The sequence below is a fragment of the Pelophylax lessonae genome (genome assembly GCF_965119305.1).
Source record: "Pelophylax lessonae genome assembly, chromosome: 2".
Lineage (NCBI taxonomy): Eukaryota > Metazoa > Chordata > Amphibia > Anura > Ranidae > Pelophylax > Pelophylax lessonae.
Window position 1 is genome coordinate 527,795,677 of NC_138769.1, and position 21,171 is coordinate 527,816,847.

Consider the following 21,171-nt stretch of genomic DNA (forward strand, 5'->3'; position numbering starts at 1 on the left):
GCTGGACGGATGGAAAATAGGTTTTCCATCCGTCCAGATTTGATGGATCGGATGTCAGCGGACATGTCTCAACTGACATCCGATGCCCCATAGGGATGCATGGGGGGACCGTTCAGATCCGCCAAAAAAACTGACAGGCGGATCTGAACAGTCCGCCTGTGTGAAAGTGGCCTAAAACATGTAACTTTACAACCACTTGAAATGTACCTGAGTAGTTGCTTGGTCTGTTTCTGTGCTAGGCTAGCATGCCATAACCAGCATTCAGATCAGGAGGGGAAAGAACTGCATTAAAAGCCTTTATTGCCTTTGCAGTGCTGTCAGTCTAACAAATGGAGGAGAGAACACCGAGATCACCTCCTCATTGTGCTGTAGTGTTTGCGGGTAATGCTGGTCGGTATCTTATTGTGCCATGGTCAGTCCACTGAAAACTACAAGACTTTTTTGCTGCAGTGGCAAACAGGAGCTGTATTTTTATTTTTTTTTTCATTCACAAATCTATGTGAAAGAATGATGCAGCTGTGCTGATTTTAAATGTGACGAAGGCTGCCGGGCAGAGGAACTTCCTGCTGCTGTCATAGGGTGGGGGGCACGGGATTGCTTAGGAACATGTTACATGTTTAGCCTAAATACGTGTGTAATATGTGACATGTTACTGAAAGTAAACTTAGACTTTAAAGTGGAGTTCCACCCTAAATTTATACTTACCTCCATCTTCTCGCTCCGGGTCACCTGAAAAACAAATGGATAATTCCATTTTTTTTTTTTTTTTTGCTTACCTTGTAGAGAAAATATACTTGCCTTACTTCCTTCTTCCTCCCCTCGTCGGCCACGGCGATTCGTCACTTCCTGGCTTTTTCAATGGTTCCTGGGAGCTGAACGTTCTGGCTCCCAGGAATCAATGCGCCTGCACCGGCCCCGACGTCAGTTCCGGTGCGCGCGCATCATTCCCTTTTAAACAGCTTCTGGGCATGCCCAGAAGCTGTGGAGGGATGACGCGCGCACACCGGAAGTGACGGCGGGGCCGGTGCAGTGCATCGTGGGGTATTTTTATTAAAAAAAGTATTCCCAGGGTGGAACTCCGCTGGTCATTGCTGCACAATTTTTCTTTCTATAGGAGCCCACTCACTACCTGCATTATGCTACCGAAATGAGTGTGTGCGCTGTAAATTTCCTCCAGCATTGTTCCTGCTTCTTCTTGCTGGAGGCTACCATTTTGCTGAAGCCCAGAGCCCCTAATCAGCAGTAAATTTTTACGCTGTCAGCGGATCGGCCTCTACATATTTGGCACAGTGCCTAAAATTAGAGAGCAACTGAGCATGCTCAAAGCAGGGTAAGACAGTATTACTGGATTGTAAACCACACAGACACTAATTTCTACTGTTTTTCCATAACTACCGTATTTTCCGGCGTATAAGACGACCCCCTAATTTTCAAGTTAAAACATAGGTTTTGGGCTATACTTGCCGTATAACACTACCCCCCTTCTGAAGCAAGGCAACACCATTGAAAAAAAAATCAGATTTCTCATAGATCTCAAAGTTACCCCAAGTGCTGTAATACATGTAATCTTTCATAATATCTCCAGGGTACCCTAAGTATAAGTATTACCAGTAGATGTAATCTCAAGATGCTGGCTGTGCAGGGAATCCTGTACCGGTATACCGTATGTACCGTAGCTTTGGCTACATACAGCATACCGCGCTGAGCCAATCACAGTGAGCGATGTATTTTATTGTCTATATGTCTATTATTGAATGCAAAGCCTGCTCGGATTGGTCCGAGTCAGAGAGGCGGGCTGATGTTACTCCGCCAATCCGAGCAGGCTTTGCATTCAATAATAGAAATACATCGCTCTCCCTGATTGGCTCAGCACGGTACACTGTAAGTAGCTGAAGATACGGTATACCGGTACAGGATTCCCACACAGCCAGTGTCTTGAGAGATTACATCTACTGGTAATACTTATACTTAGGTTACCTTGGAGATATTATACTCGGCGTATAAGACGACGCCCCATTTTTGTGGGATTTTTTTGTTCAAAAGTAGTCTTATACGCCAGAAAATACAGTATACCTGCACAAGGGGCCAGTCTGAAGTGATCTAGCAGGAATTCATTTTCTGACTAAAGTTCCAGGCGGCCATAACATGCCCTGCAGAATGAGGGGCACTTATTTTCCCATCTGCCTTGTATAGGGAGACCTCTGCCCATTCATAGCTAACCTTAGAATATATACAGGATGATGTAATATATATATACACACACACATACACACACAGCTGATGTTTTCCACGTGTGCAGTATAATAAAAGTAAATATAATTGCTACTAATTTCAGAATACAGTAAACCCCCCTCCATTGCGGGGGTTACGTTCCGGACCCAGCCGCGAAAAGTGAAAATCCGCGAAATAGAAAAACCCTATTAAAATGCATTGTAGGCATGTTTTTTTTACTGTCACTGTACGTGTAAAAGCATTTTAAGGTCTTTAAACACACTTTTAGAACAATAGAAACTCATTTAAACACATAAAAAATACTGAGAGACATAGCAAGAGCTATGGAAAACACAAAAATATTTCATCTTTAATGATTTATATAGTAAAATAACATTACAAAAAAACGCAATATACCGGGACCGCAAAAACTGAACCGCGATGGAGCAGGGGTTTACTGTAAATGTTTTGAGCTTTAAAGTGCCCTAATCCCAGACTATGAATAACTCTAATTACGTGCTACATAACTGAGTATGCATACTCACAAAGCCCCTAAAGCATTTGTTTTGTGAAAAGTGAAATATACCTGGTTGATCCTTCCTTCCTTCTTTCAGCTGTCCGTCCCATCTTGTGTGTGTCCCCACGGTAGGCTGACATTGTGTAGACAGACTGGTGTTTTCTATGGAGCTTGCTCAATTTAATTTCCCTTCGAAGCTCTTCGTTTCCTCCTCTTTTGTGTGCAGCCCACATGACTATAGAGTCACACATGTGGGTGAATACATATTGGTAAATACCATTGCCTTCCCTCCTCCTTCATGTTGTCCTATTGCTAAACACTATGGGGGTGGGATATAGTAAACTGACTGATTACGTATACCTAGAAACTCACAAAATGCTTAGTTCCAAAATGGAATAAATTCATTATTTTTCTCAAAATTCTACAAACGATACCCCATGATGACAATGTGAAAGAATTTTGTTTGAAATCTTTGCAAATATATTAAAAATGAAAAAAAAATCACATGTACATAAGTATTCACAACCTTTGCACAATATACTTTGTTGACGCGCCGTTGGCACCAATTACAGCCTCAAGTATTTTTGAGTATAATGCTACAAGCATGGTACACCTATTTTTGGGCAGTTTCTTCTATTTTTTTTTTTTTTTTTGCAAGACCTCTCAAGTCTTGGGTGGGTAGCATTGGTGCACAGCCATTTTTAGATCTCTTCAGAGATGTTCAATCGGTTTAAGTCTGGGCTTTGGCTGGGCCACTCGGGGACATTCCCACAATTGTCTCATAGCCACTCCTTTATTTTTTTTTGGGCTGTGTGCTTAGAGTCGTTGTCCTCTTGGAAGATGGCCATTAGCCCCTAACTGAGGTCCAGAGTGCTCTGGAGCAGGTTTTCATCAAGGATGTCTCTGTACATTGCTGTATTCATCTTTCCCTCAATCCTGACTAGTCTCCCAGTTCCTGCCGCTGAAAAACATCCAAACAGCATGATGCTGCCCTCGCCACACTTCACTATAGGGATGGTATTGACCAGATGAGTGGTGCCTGGTTTCCTCCAGACATGTTGCTTGCCATTTCGGCCAAAGAGCCCAGAGAATTTTGTTTCTCATGGTCTGAGAGTCTTTCAGGTGCTTTTGGCAAACTCTAGGTGGGCTGCCATGTGCCTTTTACTGAGAAGTGGCTTCCGTCTGGCCAATCTACCATACAGGCCTGAATGGTGAAGTGCTGCATAGATGGTTGTTCTTCTGGAAGGTTCTCCTCTCTCAACAGAGAAATGGAGGAGCTGTCAGAGTGACCATCGGGTTCTTGGCCACCTCCCTGACTAAGGCCCTTCTCCCCTGATCGCTCAGTTTGGCTGGGTGGCCTTTCTAGGAGGAGTCCTGGTGATTCCAAACTTCTTCTATTTACGGATGATGGAGACCAATGTGCTCATTTGGACCTCCAGTGCTGCAAACCTTTTTCTGTATCTTTCCCGAGATCTGTGCCTCCATACAATTCTGTCTTGGAGGTCTACAGACAATTCCTTGGACTTCATGGCTTGGTCTGTGGTCAGACATGTACTGTATATAGACAGATGTGTGCCATTCCAAATCATGTCCAATCACCTGAATTTACCACAGGTGGACTCCAGGTTGTAGAAATCTCTGAAGGATGATCAGTGGAATCAGGATGCACCTGAGCTCAATTTATGAGTGTCATGGCAAAGGCTGTAAATACTTCTGTACATGTCATTTATCTATTTTATTTTTATTTTTTTATAGATTTGCAAAGATTTCAAACAAACTTATTTTCACATTGCCATCATGGGGTATTGTTTGTGGAATTTTGAGGAAAATAATGATTTTAATCCGTTTTGGAATAAGGCTGTAACATAAAATGTGGAAAAAGCGCAGCGCTGTTAATACTTTCCGGATGCACTGTCGCTAATTGCCAATAACTGTAAAGTAAAAAAAAGCTTGGGTTGCAGATGCTGTCTGAACAAAATGAAAGCTAATGTCCATTCTCTCTGACTCTGTCTACTCTATCATATTAATGCACAAAAAACACATATCTGATGTTCAATAAAGATTTCTAGGGAGCTGTAAAACATTTATTTTATATTTATGATCTCATTTGAATTTCTCTTTTGAGACTGTGTGGTTATTTTTTTAAGCCATGTGACTGGCACAGACACATCACCACTCAGGGCTGGCCAGACACAGACTCACACTGTAGAGAGCATACATCGGTGAATAATAGAAGCCCCTCCCAAAGACCTTTTCCTAGATGCCAAAGAACATGGAAAGATCATGTGACCACATAACAGTGCTACAGAAATAAGACGGTTAGAGGGTTTAAACAACAAAACAAAATTCAGTGGCATGATTTTATTCATTCACATAAATGGCAATTAACACTTCTCTGTTTTAGTATCACTTTAAATGCTGAAAGTAAATTGAACTGAATGTAGTGGGGAAGGAACACCTCAAGGTAGCTTTGTAGAAATGCGGCCTTTGGGGCTTTGATGGTTCTTCTACAAAGTTGATAATTTCTGGCATATTCCTTGGAAGACAGCTGCTTGTATATTGTGCATCCATGTAATCTGCTGAATTTAGCTCTGTCTTTGTTAAACATTAAGAACAGGTGTGGAAGAGCAGTACTGATTTATATAGACGCGTGTCCCTTCTATTTATAGCTACAAGCTTTACAGATGAATATATTTGACATTCCTTTCTGCATTAAAAAAAAAAAAAAAAAAAAAAAACGGCTTTTGAAATGGAAAGCCTAGAATGTTGGAATATCCTGCCAGTTTATCAAATTTCTGCATGGAAATGTTTGTTATATAAGAATTTTTTACTGGCATCTTACCAGCGTTGTAAGCAGATATTCTCTACAAGTTCAGAAATGTTCATTAGATTGTGGTGCGCTTGTCCTATGTTGACCATGCTGTGATATTTAACCAGGAGTGTGTTGTACTCTTTGGTCATAAACAGTTTGAACAAAGAAAGAAATATCCATTTGTAATAATTCCTTTCATACAACCATGCATCCACATTGGGTCGCCTGCCTTTACTCGCACATTCATTTTAATGGCATCCCAGTGTTAAGCCTCCTACCCACGATCAGATTATCTGACACATTTTCGTCCGTATTTTGTTGCATGCCAGTCTCCTATAGAAAGTGAAAAGGTTACTTTATTCATACGAAAATTCTCGTACGACAGAGTTCAACTTGAGAAGTGATGGCATGTGTTGAATTGTTTTGAAGATGTTCTTTAGATTCCTAGCACACATAGTCTGGTTCTTTTTTGATTTTTTTTTTTGGACGAAAATTGTACTAATTAAATGAAAATTGGACATTGTGTTCATGTACGATAAAAATTTCATAGCCGACACATCCAGCTTTTGTCGTACGAAAATTCGTATTTGGCTGTCAAAAGCACTATACTTGCCATCCGAAAATTGGCAGATTATTGGGCGAAATGTTACTTTCTTATTATGTGTACAGGCCTTTAGTCTTTAGGGTTCAATATTGCGTTGGCCCACCCTTTGCAGCTATGGCCATTCTTTGACCATTGTTTGACCATTCTTCCAGAAAGGCATTTGGAGGTCTAGATGAGAAGGCCTGGCTTGCAGTCTCCATTCTTAAATTATAACAAAGGTGTTCTATCAGGTTGAGGTCAGGGCTCTGTGCAGGCCAGTCAAGTTCCTCCACCCAAAACTCACTCATCCATGTCTTTATGGACCTTGTTTTGTGCACTGGTGCGCAGCCATGTTGGAACAGGAAGGGGCCATCGCTAAACTATTCCCACAAAGTTGGGAGCATACAATTATCTGAAATGGCTTGGCATGCTGTCATCGTAAGAGTTCCCTTCACTGAAACTAAGGGGCCAAGCCCAACCCCTGAAAAACAACCCCACACCATAATCCCCCCCCCCCCTCCACCAAAAGATTTGGACCAGTGCGCAAAGCCTGCACCTTCCTCCTACACTAAAAAACCAGGATCTCATGCCTGCTAGCTAAACACCCAGTGTGCAGAAGGCATTAATAATATTATTATTTTTTGCTGAAAAGTCATATATCGCACTCTGTAAAGTGTTTAGACTGAAGGTGATCAGAGCAACCCTGCATTTCCAGCCACCCTTTGTGTATATGCTTTTCTAAATTTTCCTCAGTAAAAGCCAAATCTAACTAATTCCTTGTTTTTTCATTGTCCTTTTAACCACATGACCTCTGGAAGATTTACACCCCTTCATGACCAGGCCCCTTTTTGCGATATGGCACTGCGTTATTTTAATTGACAGTTGCACAGTCATGCAGCTCTGTACCCAAATAGAATTTCTTAATTTTTGCCCCCCACAAATAGAGCTCTCTTTTGTTGTTTTGATCACCACTGCGTTTTTTATTTTTTTATTTTTTTTGTCCTATGAAAAAAAATGCAATATTTTTTATGTTCTGTTATAAAACATATCCAATAAAAATGTAAAAAAATCTAAAGGAAAATCCAAATAAGAATATATTGATTGATTTACGCAAACGTTATAGCGTCTACAAACGTTGTGGGATCCGGGGACGCTAATACAGTGATCAGTGCTAAAAAATATGCACTGTCACTGTACTAATGACACTGGCTGGGAAGAGGTTAAACATCTAGGGTGATTAAAAGGTTAAATGTGTGCCTACCCAGTGTTTGTGTCTAGTATGTGTGTTGCTTTCATTAGGAATGATGGATTTGAATCCCTTTGCAGGAACACAGGATCCATCATCCCCCCCCCCCCCCCGTCAGAACGGAACTCTGCCTTGTTTACATAGCCAGAGTCTCTGCCCTGCGGTCGGCAGTTGCTGGCAGACATCGAGTGCCCGGCGCCTGCAGATCGGCTTCTGCTGTGAATATTCACAGCAGAAGCTGCCCGCGCATGCCCCCTAGCAATAAAACTGCTATAGGGCGGTCAGCAAGTGGTTAAAAAGGCTGTATGGTTATTGAGACTACATAGGTATGACACACTGAAATGACACTAGCTATTTAGCTACATTTTGTGGATGCTTTAACAGATGTTAATTAAAAGCCCACCTATCCATTGCTGGCCTCCTGAAAATACATATTGCCTGGCCACATCTGTCTTAAAATACTCTCAAGTCAGAGTTGGCATGCAGCGAATTAGAATTTTCAGGCCTATCGGTGGCAGCCTACAGAGTGTTATCACTGATTTCCCAGAAGACCATAGTTACCCAATGTACAATGGGCTATTTGAGTAGTTCTTTTCTGTTATTGCTCCGGGGTTATGTTTTATATGATCAATTTCGATGTAAGTAATATTTAGCAGAGCTCTGTTACATAGAAAAGTAGGGTTGTTTTCAAACTGTATATATACATTATGAGGCATGCAGCTACCCATAAAATAATCTTTTTAGCCTGCAAGGTCACAATCTATCTTATTTTGGAAGTAAAAAATTATATGCAGTGATTGAATTATCTTTATTCATTGCTAAATAAATTGAATTTAAAATTGCTTTTTTATGTTTATTACAAATTAACACCTCTTATAACTTGTTTATGCTTATGGAATACTGCTGTGTGGCAATTGCAGCATCTCACTTAAATGTAATTATCTTTAATAAGGTTTCTTATAGTGTTTAGTAACAAATGTCTATGCAGGGCTGTGTGAAATAGATAAGCAGTGGGTAATCTACTCTTTGTTTACTTGGTCAACTTAAGCCCCTGCCTGAGAACTGCCTGATCATTTCATTGCATTAGAGCATTACTGAGGGAATTAATTTCCACATACACTCCTGCCATTTAACCTATTTTTTTAAGAATAATGACAGCAGGCAAAGTTTTATTCTGCAAAATTAAAGAGCTACCATCCCTTTAGTACATAGAAGTGAAACTGTCTACAGGCGTGGACAAATTGCATGTTATACCTAATGTTTATGAAGGTTTAGTAGGATACAGTTCAAGGCTAATAGAAGGTGTCTTCAGAATTGTCCATTGCTTGTTCTTAGCCATTTTTGCATGCCTGTAGCGTTTTTTTTTTCCCTGTCGTTATCTGGTTGAGGTCCTGTGACCTGCAATCGGGACAGAGCTTTCCAACAGCAGTGCATTTCACTGCTAAATTCCTTCACCATCTTGAGATTTCATTGTGCCCTGCACAGATTCGAGGCACCCTGTGCCAGACACAGCATAGCATCCTCAAAACATAACCAAGCCTCCTCCATGTTTCACAGTGGGTATGGTGCTCTTTTCTTTATAAGCTTTTCCTTGTATGTAAACAAAGAGCTGATTTGAGAGACATGCAAAAACCAGGAATATTGCTGCACTCCTTGGTAACTTTATTGAAGCAATAAAATCACATCACAGGTATTACAGGAATATAAAAGGTAACGCGTTTTGTGCTAAAGTCCGCGCTTACTCAAACCTCGAGGTTACCTTTTTATGCTCCTGTCGTACCTGTGATGTGATTTTAATACTTCAATAAAGTTACCAAGGAGTGCAGCAATATTCCAGATTTTTGCAGGTCTCAATCTCACAGACGAGCTGTGCAGCACTCTGGGTTCCAGTTCACAATGTGTGAGAGTCGGTCATTCACCTAGAGCGGCATTTCTTCGGCTTTACTGACCCAAAAGAGCTGATTTGACTTGACAAAAAGTCTGCTTTGTCTCAACTGCATGGCGTTTTGAATGCTTTCAAGTGCAAAGGAGGGATTTGTGGTCTTTTAGATTCCTCCATAAAATGCACCTGTCACTGCCTATTTATTTATTTTTTTTGAACGGATCGTATAATAAAAAATTAATTTAGAAGAAAAAGAAATTAAAGCGCCCCGTCCCTCTGCTCGCGTGCAGAAGTGAACGCATACGCAAGTCGTGCCCGCATATGTAAATGGTGTTAAAACCACACATGTGACATATCACCACAATCATTGGAGCGAGAGCAATAATTCTAGCACAAGACCTCCTCTGTAACTGTAAACAGGTAACCGATAAAATTTATTAAAGCGTGCTTATGGAGATTTTAAAGTACCAAAGTTTGTCATTCCGCAAGTGTGCGCAATTTTTTAAAGCATGACATGTTGGGTATCTATTTACTTGGTGTAACATCATCTTTCACATTATATAAAAAATTGGGCTAACTTTTTACTGTTTTTTTTTTTAATTCTTGAAAGTGTATTTCTTTCCAAAAAATTGCATTTGAAAGACCAATACGCAAATACTGTGTGACTTAAAATATTGCAACGATCGCCATTTTATTCTCTAGGGTCTCTGCTAAAAAAAAAAAAAAAAAAAAAAAAAAAATTCTTGGTAATATTCTAGCAAAAAAAAAAAAAAAAAAAAAAAAACGTTTTTAACTTAAAAGCAACATATGTCAGAAAAAGGCTTAGGCTCCAAGGGGTTAAATGGTTTGCTATATCCACTTCTCCCTCAACATAAGCATTGTGCCCAGTTTTCATTTTAGTGATCCTATTGTATTTTATTCTTTCTATTATTAATGTATACCTAAAAAAAAAAAAAAAAAAAAAGTAAAAAAAAAAAAAAGTATCTTCTTTCTTTAGAGATTTAGCAATTTCCTTCCTCTATTTCAGCTACAACTCCTGTTTCCTTGAATCTTCTATATGCTATTTTTTTTTTTTGTTACTATTTAATTGACCTCTTTAGTGAACAATCTTGTGTTTTTTTTTTTTTTTTTTCCTTTTTTTTATTCTTACAAACTTGCCTGACATATACAGTAATCTAGTTTCCTCCAGGATGGCAGACTTTAACCTTGCCCACTGATTACTTACTCCTGTCATTTTAATACAACCTTTCAATTATTTTTTTTAGAAATTTCCCCATTTCAGCAACGTGTCCTTTAGAAATCCATTTTAATTTAAATTTTCTATGTAGGCACCTTTAGGTTAAAGCTGGATTTTGGTTAACTATGCAGTACCAGGGACATAACCTACTACCAATGACTTTACTACTGCGATACTTTCCAAAGTATGACAGCAAAGAAAGAAAAATCAAAATGGAAAACCCATCAAAAACGCGTGTTCAGAAAAATGCATTCACTGCAACCTACATAGATGTGAACTTAGCCTAATGCAAGAACACCTGTTGAGAATCTATATTCTGTTTTCATTAGGGATGCACCGAAATTTCGGCCGAAAATGGGATAAAAATGCCGAAATTAACGATCTGTGCATTAATGAACTAACAGACCGGGCGGGAGGGCGGGCGAGCGGCTGCTAATAGCTGTAACTATGTGAGCCTTCACTTCCCTGTCAGCAGCACGATGTACATGAATGAACTGAAGTGACACACCGGGAGGGAGGGCGGGGGGAGAGGCCGCTAATAACTATAACTATGTGAGCCTTCACTTCCCTGTCAGGTGGGTATCTCCTCTGACAGGGAAGTGAAGGCTCACCTAGTTATAGTTATTAGCGGCCGCTCCCCCTGCCCTCTCGCCTGGTGCGTCACTTCAGTTCATTCATGTACATCGTCCGCTGACAGGGAAGTGAAGTGAAGGCTCACATAGTTATATCTATTAGCGGCCGCTCGCCCGCCCTCCCGCCCAGTGTGTCAGTTCATTCATGGACAGTAGTAGTGACATCACGGAAGGCGGGCGGCCGGCCAGAGGCGCATCTTTTGAATAATGGACAACGGAGGAGCTGAGTGAGTAGGAGAGGGATGCTGGGGGGGGGGGGGGTTGGGGGAGCTGAGGCGAGCTTACCATTGGTATTAGTAATATGCAGCATGAGGGGGTTAATGTATTGTCACTGCTGCATTAGTGACCAACCAGTGGCAGTTAATTAACCCCTTTGTGCTGCATTAGTGCAACCAGTATCAGTTCAACCAGTGTTAATTAACACTGATACTGGTTGCACTAATGCAGCATAAAGGGGTTAATTAACTGCCACTGGTTGGTCACTAATGCATCCGTGACCAGCAGTGACAATACATTAACCCCCTAATGCTGCATAATACAAATACCATTGGTAATTTAACCACTTGCCAACCCGTCACAGTACATATACTGTGACAGGGTGGCAGCAACAGGTGTACGTCGCTGCCTGTTTTTGGTGTATGCCCCTCTTTTATCTAATTTAAAATTATTTGGGGGGAAAAAGTCATTTTCGGTTTCGGTTTTCGGCCAAGGGCAGCCTGCATTTTCGGTTTTGGCCCAAAATTTTCATTTCGGTGCATCCCTAGTTTTCATTCATTGCTGTAGTTCATCAAACCATCCAACTTCTTTTGTCTACACTCTGATCATGTGGTATCTTTTCTGTTTCAAATTCTTCTTTCACACCTGGGCAATTTGGCATCGTCGGCAGAATTGCTGTGATTTTTGCCCACAACCGCAAAACGCCGGTTCAGGTGAATGGAGCCTAAAGCCCCGTCCACGCAACGATTATCTGCCGACCGATCGTCCGACTTTTGTCCAGAGTTGTGTTTTGTTGGTTGGAATGTGCCTAGACTGCACACAAATTTTCTCGCCCAACAAAAATCTGCTTCAGAAGTGATGTCATGTGTTGGTTTGCTTTCTTTGTGTTTTTTCTTCTGAGCATGCCCAGTCTTGCTCATAAGATTTTTCCCAGTCGAAATCTGTACTGACTGCACGAAAATCGGCCGTGTTTTGAGGGCGGACAAAAATTTTATAGTCTGCACACCAGCTTTTTTTCGGCCGAAAAGTCGGAGTCGGTTGTCGGAAGCATCATACTAACAAGCCGAAAATCGGCAGATCGGTTGTCGGACGAAAATTCCATGCCGATTTTTGACGCGTGTGTGCGAGGCTTTAGAGATGAGTATCAGGAGATAAAAGGAAAGGAATTAAAATATTCATCTTGGCGAACCGAGTGTCTTATTGATATATTTTTCTTTTTTTCATTGTGTTGTGTTGAGTTGATGCAGTTTACAGTTATTGAAATAAGAGGAGAGAGACAAGTGTTCGCCAATAAAAACACTGACATACTTTGTCTTTTCCTGTGTTATTAATATACATTAAAAGGTTTCAAAAGTAAATATCTTAGGAAACACTGACAAGCCACAAATTGAATACTTGTCAGGGGGATGTAAGAGCGGAGCGATTTTATGGTTCATAAATTTTCCAGGAAATCAACGTGTGTAGCAGATGACAACATCAATAAGTTACACAAATACAAGCTACTTGAATACATGATTTCTACATTTATGAAAACTTCTATTCTCTTGTACTCTTCCTAATAGAATTTTTTAATTCATTAATTGTATTTTCCTTCAATTGGTGTTACATTTAAATATGTATTCACAGTATTATCATCCAGAGTGTAAAGTACTAATGTTCATACACCAACAAAAGATCATTTTCTGTGTAAAGCCCCGTACACACGTACTGATCGTCGGCCGAACGATCGGCCGTCTTTTGTCCAGGGCTGTCGTGTCTGTTGAAAAGTGCAAAAGACTGCACACGAATTTTGTCAGCCAACAGCAGCCGACTGCAGAAGTGATGTCATGTGATGGTTAACTTTCCTTGTGTTTTTTCTTTTCTGAGCATGCCCAGTCTTGCTAATCTGCTGTCTGTCTGTCGGAAGCATCATACTAACAAGCCTACAATCGGCCGATCGGTCGGTGGCCGAATATTTACGGCCGACAATCGGTACGTGTGTACGGGGCTTAAGTATTCATGCCTGGTACTCATGGAGTTTTTTTTTTTTTTTTTTTTTTAATTCAACCCAGTGGCCTGAACAAAAAAAAAACCTGACAAATCCATGTATGAACACAAGCAATGCTGGTACAGAGATCCTCCCCGCTGAACGGTTGTGTGGAGGGACTGCCCCCCGCCAGAACACACTGATCAGCCATTGGCTGCAAGCTATGATCGATTGCTGGTTTTTCAGCATGGCCGTTTGATAAAAGCTGGTTGATAGAGCAGCTTCTGTTAGACAGGCTACTGTACCCATAAGTTCATACACAAACGGTTCATAAGAAATTATTCGGCCCTTGTGTACCAAACTTTAGTCTCCTGAATTTCCCGATTTCCTTTATGAAGTCTGAGCAACAAAATATGTAGGGAGAGTCAGTTGCTTAATAGTACACCCAAGTCAAAGCCCTGAAGCTACTGCAGACATTAGGCAATTTACAGAAGCACAGTCATTCTACTTTTATGTAAGTGCTACTGTACACTTTTATTTTTATATTTCATTTTATATTTTTAAAGTTTTTTTTTTTTTTTTTTCTCACAGTGGCAGTTTTTTTTTTCTCAGTGGCAGTTTTTTTTCTGCGCCTAATATTTATTTTAGAACTTTGCAGAGCTAAGTTTTTTTTTTTTTTTTTTTTTTTTTTTTTCATTGCCTCTGACAAAACACATCTGACCTATTCTATCTGAGATATCAGTTGTTGGGTGAATTCTTGTCTAAATTTTATTGATGGCTCACTGGGGAGAAAGATGAAATTAGCAATTTTAGCAATTTTTAAGTTTAATTCACAAGTACTTTTTGCAGTTTATTTTTCTAGGATTCAGGTTGATTTTGTTTGAAAATCTAATGGTGGCTTTAAAGCAACTATGACTTGTTTTACTTAATTCTTCACCTGAACCCCCCCCCCCCCCACACACACTTTCTGTTATTTAATTCTTAGCAAAACCCTTCTTGCTTCTTCCATGTTCCCTCAGTCAGTGTTAGTGCTTTGCGTAGACCGGGATTAGTAAATTCATTGTTTTCTTACATTTCAAAAGGCTTGGAAAACATCTTCTGTCCTGCAATTATCTAAAGTGAAATTGGGTTGGAATCAACTACTTGACTTACTGAAGAGTTAAGCTGCCTGCGGATTGTGCCAAGTCAGCAGCTGACAATACTGTCCATACACACTGGGTCTAATTGGCTATTTCAGTGCATAAAGTGTATTTTGAAACAGAACAGGTAATGTTTTGTGCACTTTGGAGGATAATACTGAGAGAATATAGGACATTTCAGTTTTATATTTGATACTTCATAGGTTAAAGTGGATCATCACCCTAAAGGAGAAGTTTAGCTTTATGCCCTCCTCCCCGCTCCTCTTTGGTTGTTACTCACTCCTACTTCTGGTTGGATCCACTGAAAGTTCTCCCCCCTACAACCTTCTGGGACAAGTCACTGGTCCCAGAAGGTTGAAGGACCATTCACAAAGCATGGCTCGTGCATGTCCAGTGGGCAGCCAGCTATGAAGCTGCAAGGCATCCCATTCGGCTGGCCACAATAAACATGCCGGCATCAGGACCTGAAGACTGATGAAGAAGCTGTTCTGGTTAGCATGGTCCTGGACCCTTGGACAGGTACAGTAGCAGCCTTAAGCAAGCCATATATAATTGAAATTTTGATACAAGTATAGGTAGGCTGGTTGTACTGCAGTGGATACATTGATCCACTGCAGTCAACCATCCTGTCAGATTTTATCATGTGATCACTGCCGGTGGCTAAAAGCACAAGCAGTGACCATTGTATTCTGACAGCTGGAAAACCTCCTGCTGTCAGAATACAATAATTCTGCAGGAGGGATTCCTTGATTGTTACTCAATGAACCTGTGATGAAGGAAAGAAAATTTGGTTTATGTATGGACTGCTTTAGACTCTGTTCTGCGTGTTTCAGGAAAACATGTATTAAGCAGATGTCACAATTTATGGTTAGTGACAATGACGCCCCAAACGTGGCAAGTAGATGCACGATGCTCAGCGCCCAAAAAAGTGCAGGAGCTTCTTCGGTGTGTTTTGTCGGTATATGTAGGGCAGCCCTATGTGTGTGGTGAAAAAAAACATACGTTTACAATATGCTAGGTGTGAACCTAGCCTTACAGCTCATGCACATGGGTCTAGAAACTTATGCAGCATTTTGCTGCAGAAAGCTGGCTGATCCTGTATAAGAACTGATCTGTGATGCATCTCAACTAATACGGGCATACATACGTCAGTGCAGAGTTGAGATGTGTCCTATGTACTATATGATTGATTCAGATTTTGCTGATAATGCTGAAATTGTTCTGTGCAGTCACCACTACATACACATTGTTGGTATGTACATGTCCCCTAGACTCTGAATGAGTCATTTGCTTAGGCAGCAGTGGCGGCATGGTGACTGACTTAGACCGGGCATAGATTATTTGAATCTCGGCCAGTTAAATAGGGACCGGCCGAGATTCGAACCATTGTTGAGCAGGTTGATTGTACCAAAGTTGATCGATGAACTTGGGTACAACCAGCCTGTCGGATTTTTTATGTGATTATTGCCAGCAGCTATAGCGCCGCGGTTGGAGTGCCATTGCAAGTCCTGGGAATCAAAAGGGCGATTTGCACTGATTCGGCCAGTGTCCCGAAGTGCCAATATGTGAACAGAGCCTTAAGGTTAAAAACCACCTTGGTACAGCGCCCCCCTCCAGCAATCTGCGTGAGAGCAGCAGAGGGAGCCGTTAACTCCTGCTGCTGGTAATGCAAAAATAGTGAGCCAATGAGTAGAGAGAAGATGGGGCCAAGCTGCGCTTTGCGTGTAAATGGACAATGGCGAGCCTGCTTGAGTGTCCCCATAGCAAGAGGCTTGCTCTTGGGGGCAGGGGGCGGAGGAAGGAAGGAACCCAAAAAGATGAGGATCAGAGCTGCTGTGTTCAAAACCATTGCACAGGGCAGGTAAGTATATAACGTGTTTTTTTTTATTTTTTTTATTATTATTATAAATCAGCAGCCAGTAAGGAGGCAGTGGGGGGTGGGGCCGGGTCTTATGGACACACAGAAGCCACTTGGGAGTGAGCATGCATGAGTGCCCCGACAGCAAGTGGCTTGCTAAGGGGCCAGGAGAACCGGTGGGGGATCTGAAAATGAGAGGCTACTTGCACAGACCAGGTAAGTTAAAAAAATAAAAGAACTTTTAGAAGAACTTCAGACCTCAGACCAAAATGTCAACTTTCTCCTTCTCTTACCTCCCATCTGGCCACTGAATATATACAACCTCCCGCATCGGCTGCAAGTGGCTAGGCTGTGAAATTCTCATGCGTAGTATCCCTACACTCTGGAGGTGTAATTGTAATTATGCCTATACTGTGTGTGAGAAATAAGCTGTTAAAATAACTACTGCTCAGGTGGTAGTCAAGGGTTTTCCATCCCCTAGACTGAATATTTGGAGAGGCACGAGGCAGGGTTGCCCTCTTTCCCTCTTATTTATATTGGCCCTCGAACCTCTAGCCATTAAACTTCGGCAACACCCGGACATTAAGGGAATCCATTGGGGGGTGGAACACAAATGTACCATGTTTGCATATTCTCCTAATGATATTGTCTCCTATCACGACCTTGCCGAATCTTTACCGCATCCTCAAGGATTTCACACTTGTATCGGGTCTCTCCATCAATCATTCCAAATCTGAAGCACTGAATCTGGACAATGCCACTCTAAGACTCTTACAGAGCAATTTTTCTTTTAAATGGCGGAGCGGGGCTCTCCCTTACCTGGGAATTTATTTAACTCCCAACGATAGACACACTATACCAAGCCAATCATCCTCCTTTGTTTAGGACTATGCTACAGGACATTCAGGAGGTGGGAAAGGAGTCTTCCCCCCCCCCCTTCATGGTTTGGCAGACTACACGTTAAAAATGAATCTGTTGCAGAGATTGCGTTACTTGTTCCAAACCCTTCCTATTGCAGTCAGGCTGTCTGACTTGCAGGCCTTTCAATCTAAATTGTTAAGCTTTGTGGGGGGAAAAAGAGACAGAGGGTGCACAGGAGCACGTTGTTCACGCCTAAATTAAGAGGTGGCCTGGGAGCACCCGATTTGGTGAAATATTTTTATGCAGCACAACTAGCCCAACTGATTAGTTTCCATTCTTCTCATTGGTCCACGTGGATGCACATTGAGTTGGCACCGAACCAGTTTATGCCCATTAGCCATCTGATGTGGCTTAAGCAGAAGGATAGGCTGTCTATGCTGTGCCCCACCACTTCCTTTTCCCTGAGTCTATGGGATAGGCTATCAAAAACCCTGGGCTGCAAATCACCCCATCCTGCTTTGACTCCTATAATGGGTAATCCTGCTTTCGCCCCTGGTCTACAACCCCATAGTTTTGCTTGGTGGACTAATAAAGGGTTCATTCGTATTGCTGATTGCTGTGACAACAGGGGCATCATGTCTAAGGCCTGTTTGCAGGAAAAATACCATCTATCTAACTTTGAATTTTATCGCTATGTACAGATTACGCATTATCTACGATCTTTACAATCAGTCTCTGATCTTGCCACATCTACTCCCATGGAATTTCTATGCAGATTTTATGACAAACACAGTGGGCATATCTCGAAATATTTGGTATCCTCACCTCCTCTTTGACTAAATTGTTCTATATGCGGAAGTGGGAACAAGACCTCCTTTCTGATCTTGAGGATTGGTATCAGATGGCCCAGTGTGCTTCCAGGTCATACATTAATACGTCATTGATTGAGGCCAACTATAAAGTATTGATGAGATGGTATATTTTTTTCACTTTTTTGTTGAATCGGTAGGGGTATTCATTTACATAGGGGGGCAGGATCTGGGGGCTCCCTTGTTAAAGGGGGCTTTCAGATTCTGATAAGCCCCCTGCCTGCAGACCCCCACAACTACCAGCCAGAGTTGTGGGGATGAGGCCCTTGTCCCCATCGACATAGGGACAAGTTGCTTTGTGGTGGGCAGAGTACCCCCCCAGTACTGCCCCAATGCACACCCCCATTTTGAGGGTATAGGCCTGGTATGGTTCTAGTACCATGCTAGCTCGCCCCCCCCCCCCCCCCCCCAATTTCCTGATCTCCCGGGCTAAGGGTCTGGTGTGGATTTTGGGGGCACCCCTTGCCAAAATTAAAAAAAAAAAAAAAACGGCGTGAAATCTTGTATAGCCTGGTATGGACTGAGGGGGAGAGGGGACCCCATGCTGTATGTGTGTGTTTGTTTTTTTTTCTTTTTGACAAATACTGCATGTGATACCGCCAGCAAAACCCTAGTGGTAAATATTGCATATTTTTTTTTACCTCTCTGGTCCGCTTGCAAATCGTAATTAAGAGCTTTTAAAATATTTATCGGCATATTTTTTATTTTGCAGTAAAAACAGCATAATCGTGTATGTATGTATGTATGTATGTATGTATGTGTATGTATATATATATATATATATATATATATATATATATATATATATATATATATATATATATATATATATAATATAGTGTGTGTGTGTGTGTATATAAAATTTATGGATTGAACTTAATTTACTGCATGCAATCATTTATGCAAATGAGTCACTTGACTGCGTTATCGTATGCGGTAAACGTTAGTGAATTGACCTCTTTTTCATCTCGCATATCAGTTATTCTGATTTTTCTATTTTAGGCTATGTAACAATTATAACCATTTTGACTTTAGTCTATATGGTCTTCATTTTTTACAATGCCCCCGTATTATTAGCCATGCATGTATGGCAGTATTTAAAATGAGCAAAAACCTTTTTAAAACCATTTTCTTAAGGGTTTTTGCTCTAAATAAGCTTGCTTTCACAAAATGTATATTTTAGTCACAATTTTTCACTTTTTTGTCTTTTATACAGCAAATAAACAAACTGAGAAACTTGACTGATGATGTGGTAAGATGCTATATCTGTGTTTTGTTGAACTAAACTCTGCATGCTCAGATGTTTTGTTAAATCTAACACCGTGCCTGACCATGAAATTCTAATGGAATTTATGTAATTTGTACACTAACATATGTTAACATTCTTTGTTGTTCAGCAAAGATATGTTGTATATAATGGTTGGATACTTTATTGTCCTTTTTTTATTTACTTTAGAATTTGAAGTAGGTCACGTGTGCCTAATTTAAATTGTGCAGCTGAGGTTGGGATGGACATAAGAACATTAGACAAGTGGATGATTTAAAAAAAATTGTAAAAAGCTGTTCCCTAAACACTGTGACTGCACTTTGCTAAGTGAACACCCCCTACTCCTTTAGTAAATCACTCCTATTGTCCCTGTTATAAATCGATTTTTATAAAACAGGGCTCTTGGGGGAATAGGTGTATGATTAAAATGTCAGTGTTTTTAAAGTGGCTGTAAACTTTTGATGTGAAAAATAAAGAACGCATATCCTTTTAGGTCTTATACACACTGGAAGTTTGGCCAACTCCATGATGCCTTTTCTTCCTAGCCGCAGCAATTTGGCAAAAAAAATGGTTAACGCTGGTAAACGTGTGTAACACGTTTAGGCCTATCAAGCGCTTGTGCAATAATTCATTTCATTGACCAGCATAATAATTTACTCTTGCTATTGAAATAAATTTAATGCTTATGGCGCTAAACATGCCTTAACATATGTCAAAATGTCTGTCCCCACATATGGTGTGAATTCACCCTTAACCGCTTGCCGACTGCGCACAGTATATTTACTGCGGCAGTCGGCCCCGGCCAGGCAGAGTGACGTAGGTCTACGTCGCTCGCCTGTCACTCCTTCCAGAGCCAATAGCGGGCGGGCGCGCGCCCGCCGAGGCGCGCGCCCGCCTCGGCTCGTTCACGGAGGAGTGCGGGAGTGTGACTGGCGGACCCGATGTCCGCCGGTCACACTACGATCGCCGCTACAGCGGGAGAAAGACAGAGCGGCTTGTGTAAACAAGCCACCTGTCAGTTCTCCCTGTGTAAAAGTGAAGATCAAACAGTTCTACTATGTAGAACTGTTGATCTTTGTTTTTACACTAGTAGTCCTGTCCCTACACAGTTAGAATCACGCCCCTAGGACACACTTAACCCCTCCCTGTCCAATACTGTTAACCCCTTCCCTGCCAGTGTCATTTTTGCAGTAACAGTGCATATATATAGCACTGATTACTGCAGTAATGTCACTGGTACCCCCAAAAGTGTCAAAAATGTCAGTCAAGGGTCCGATCTGTCCGCCGCAATGTCGCAGTACCGCAAAAAAAATCGCAGATCGCCGCCATTACTCGTTAAAAAAAAAAACACCAAAAATGACAAAAATCTTTCCCTTTGTTAGTAAACGCGATAACTTTTGCGCAAACCAATCAAAATACGCTTTTTGCGATTTTTTTTTTACCAAACATAGGTAGCGTAAAACAAATTGGCCGAAAATTTTAAAAAATTTTGATTTTTACATTTTTTTTTGGGGGAATTTCATATAAAAAAAAGTGAAAAATATTGTTGTTTTTGCAAAAATTACGCTCTTTTTTTTGTTTATAGCGCGTGATCAAAAAATCGCACAGGTGATCAAATACCACCAAAAGAAAGCTCTGTTTGTGGGAAAAAAAGGACGTGAAATTCGTTTAGGTACAGCGTCGCACGACCGCGCGATTGTCCGTTAAAGTCACGCAGTAAAAAATCGCAAAATAACCCCTGGTCTTTTAGCAGGAAAATCCTCCGGTGGTAAAGTGGTTAAGTGTCACTAAATCCACATTATAAAATTATATCCGTAAATGGTGTATTACATGCTGTTAATTCACGCTCAGAGATTTGTTTTCTGTATTCTGCAA

At 41.1% G+C, this 21,171-nt stretch overlaps 1 protein-coding gene across 1 annotated transcript in view; it reads left to right on the forward strand.

Annotated features, from left to right (window-relative positions):
* Nucleotides 1-21,171, forward strand: part of DIAPH3 (diaphanous related formin 3) — a 1,357,913-nt gene that overhangs the window by 9,686 nt on the left and 1,327,056 nt on the right. Inside the window, exon 2 of the mRNA XM_082245041.1 lies at nucleotides 19,246-19,281. Within this exon, the coding sequence (XP_082101167.1) occupies nucleotides 19,246-19,281 (36 nt within the window). The remainder of the gene's footprint in view (nucleotides 1-19,245; nucleotides 19,282-21,171) is intronic.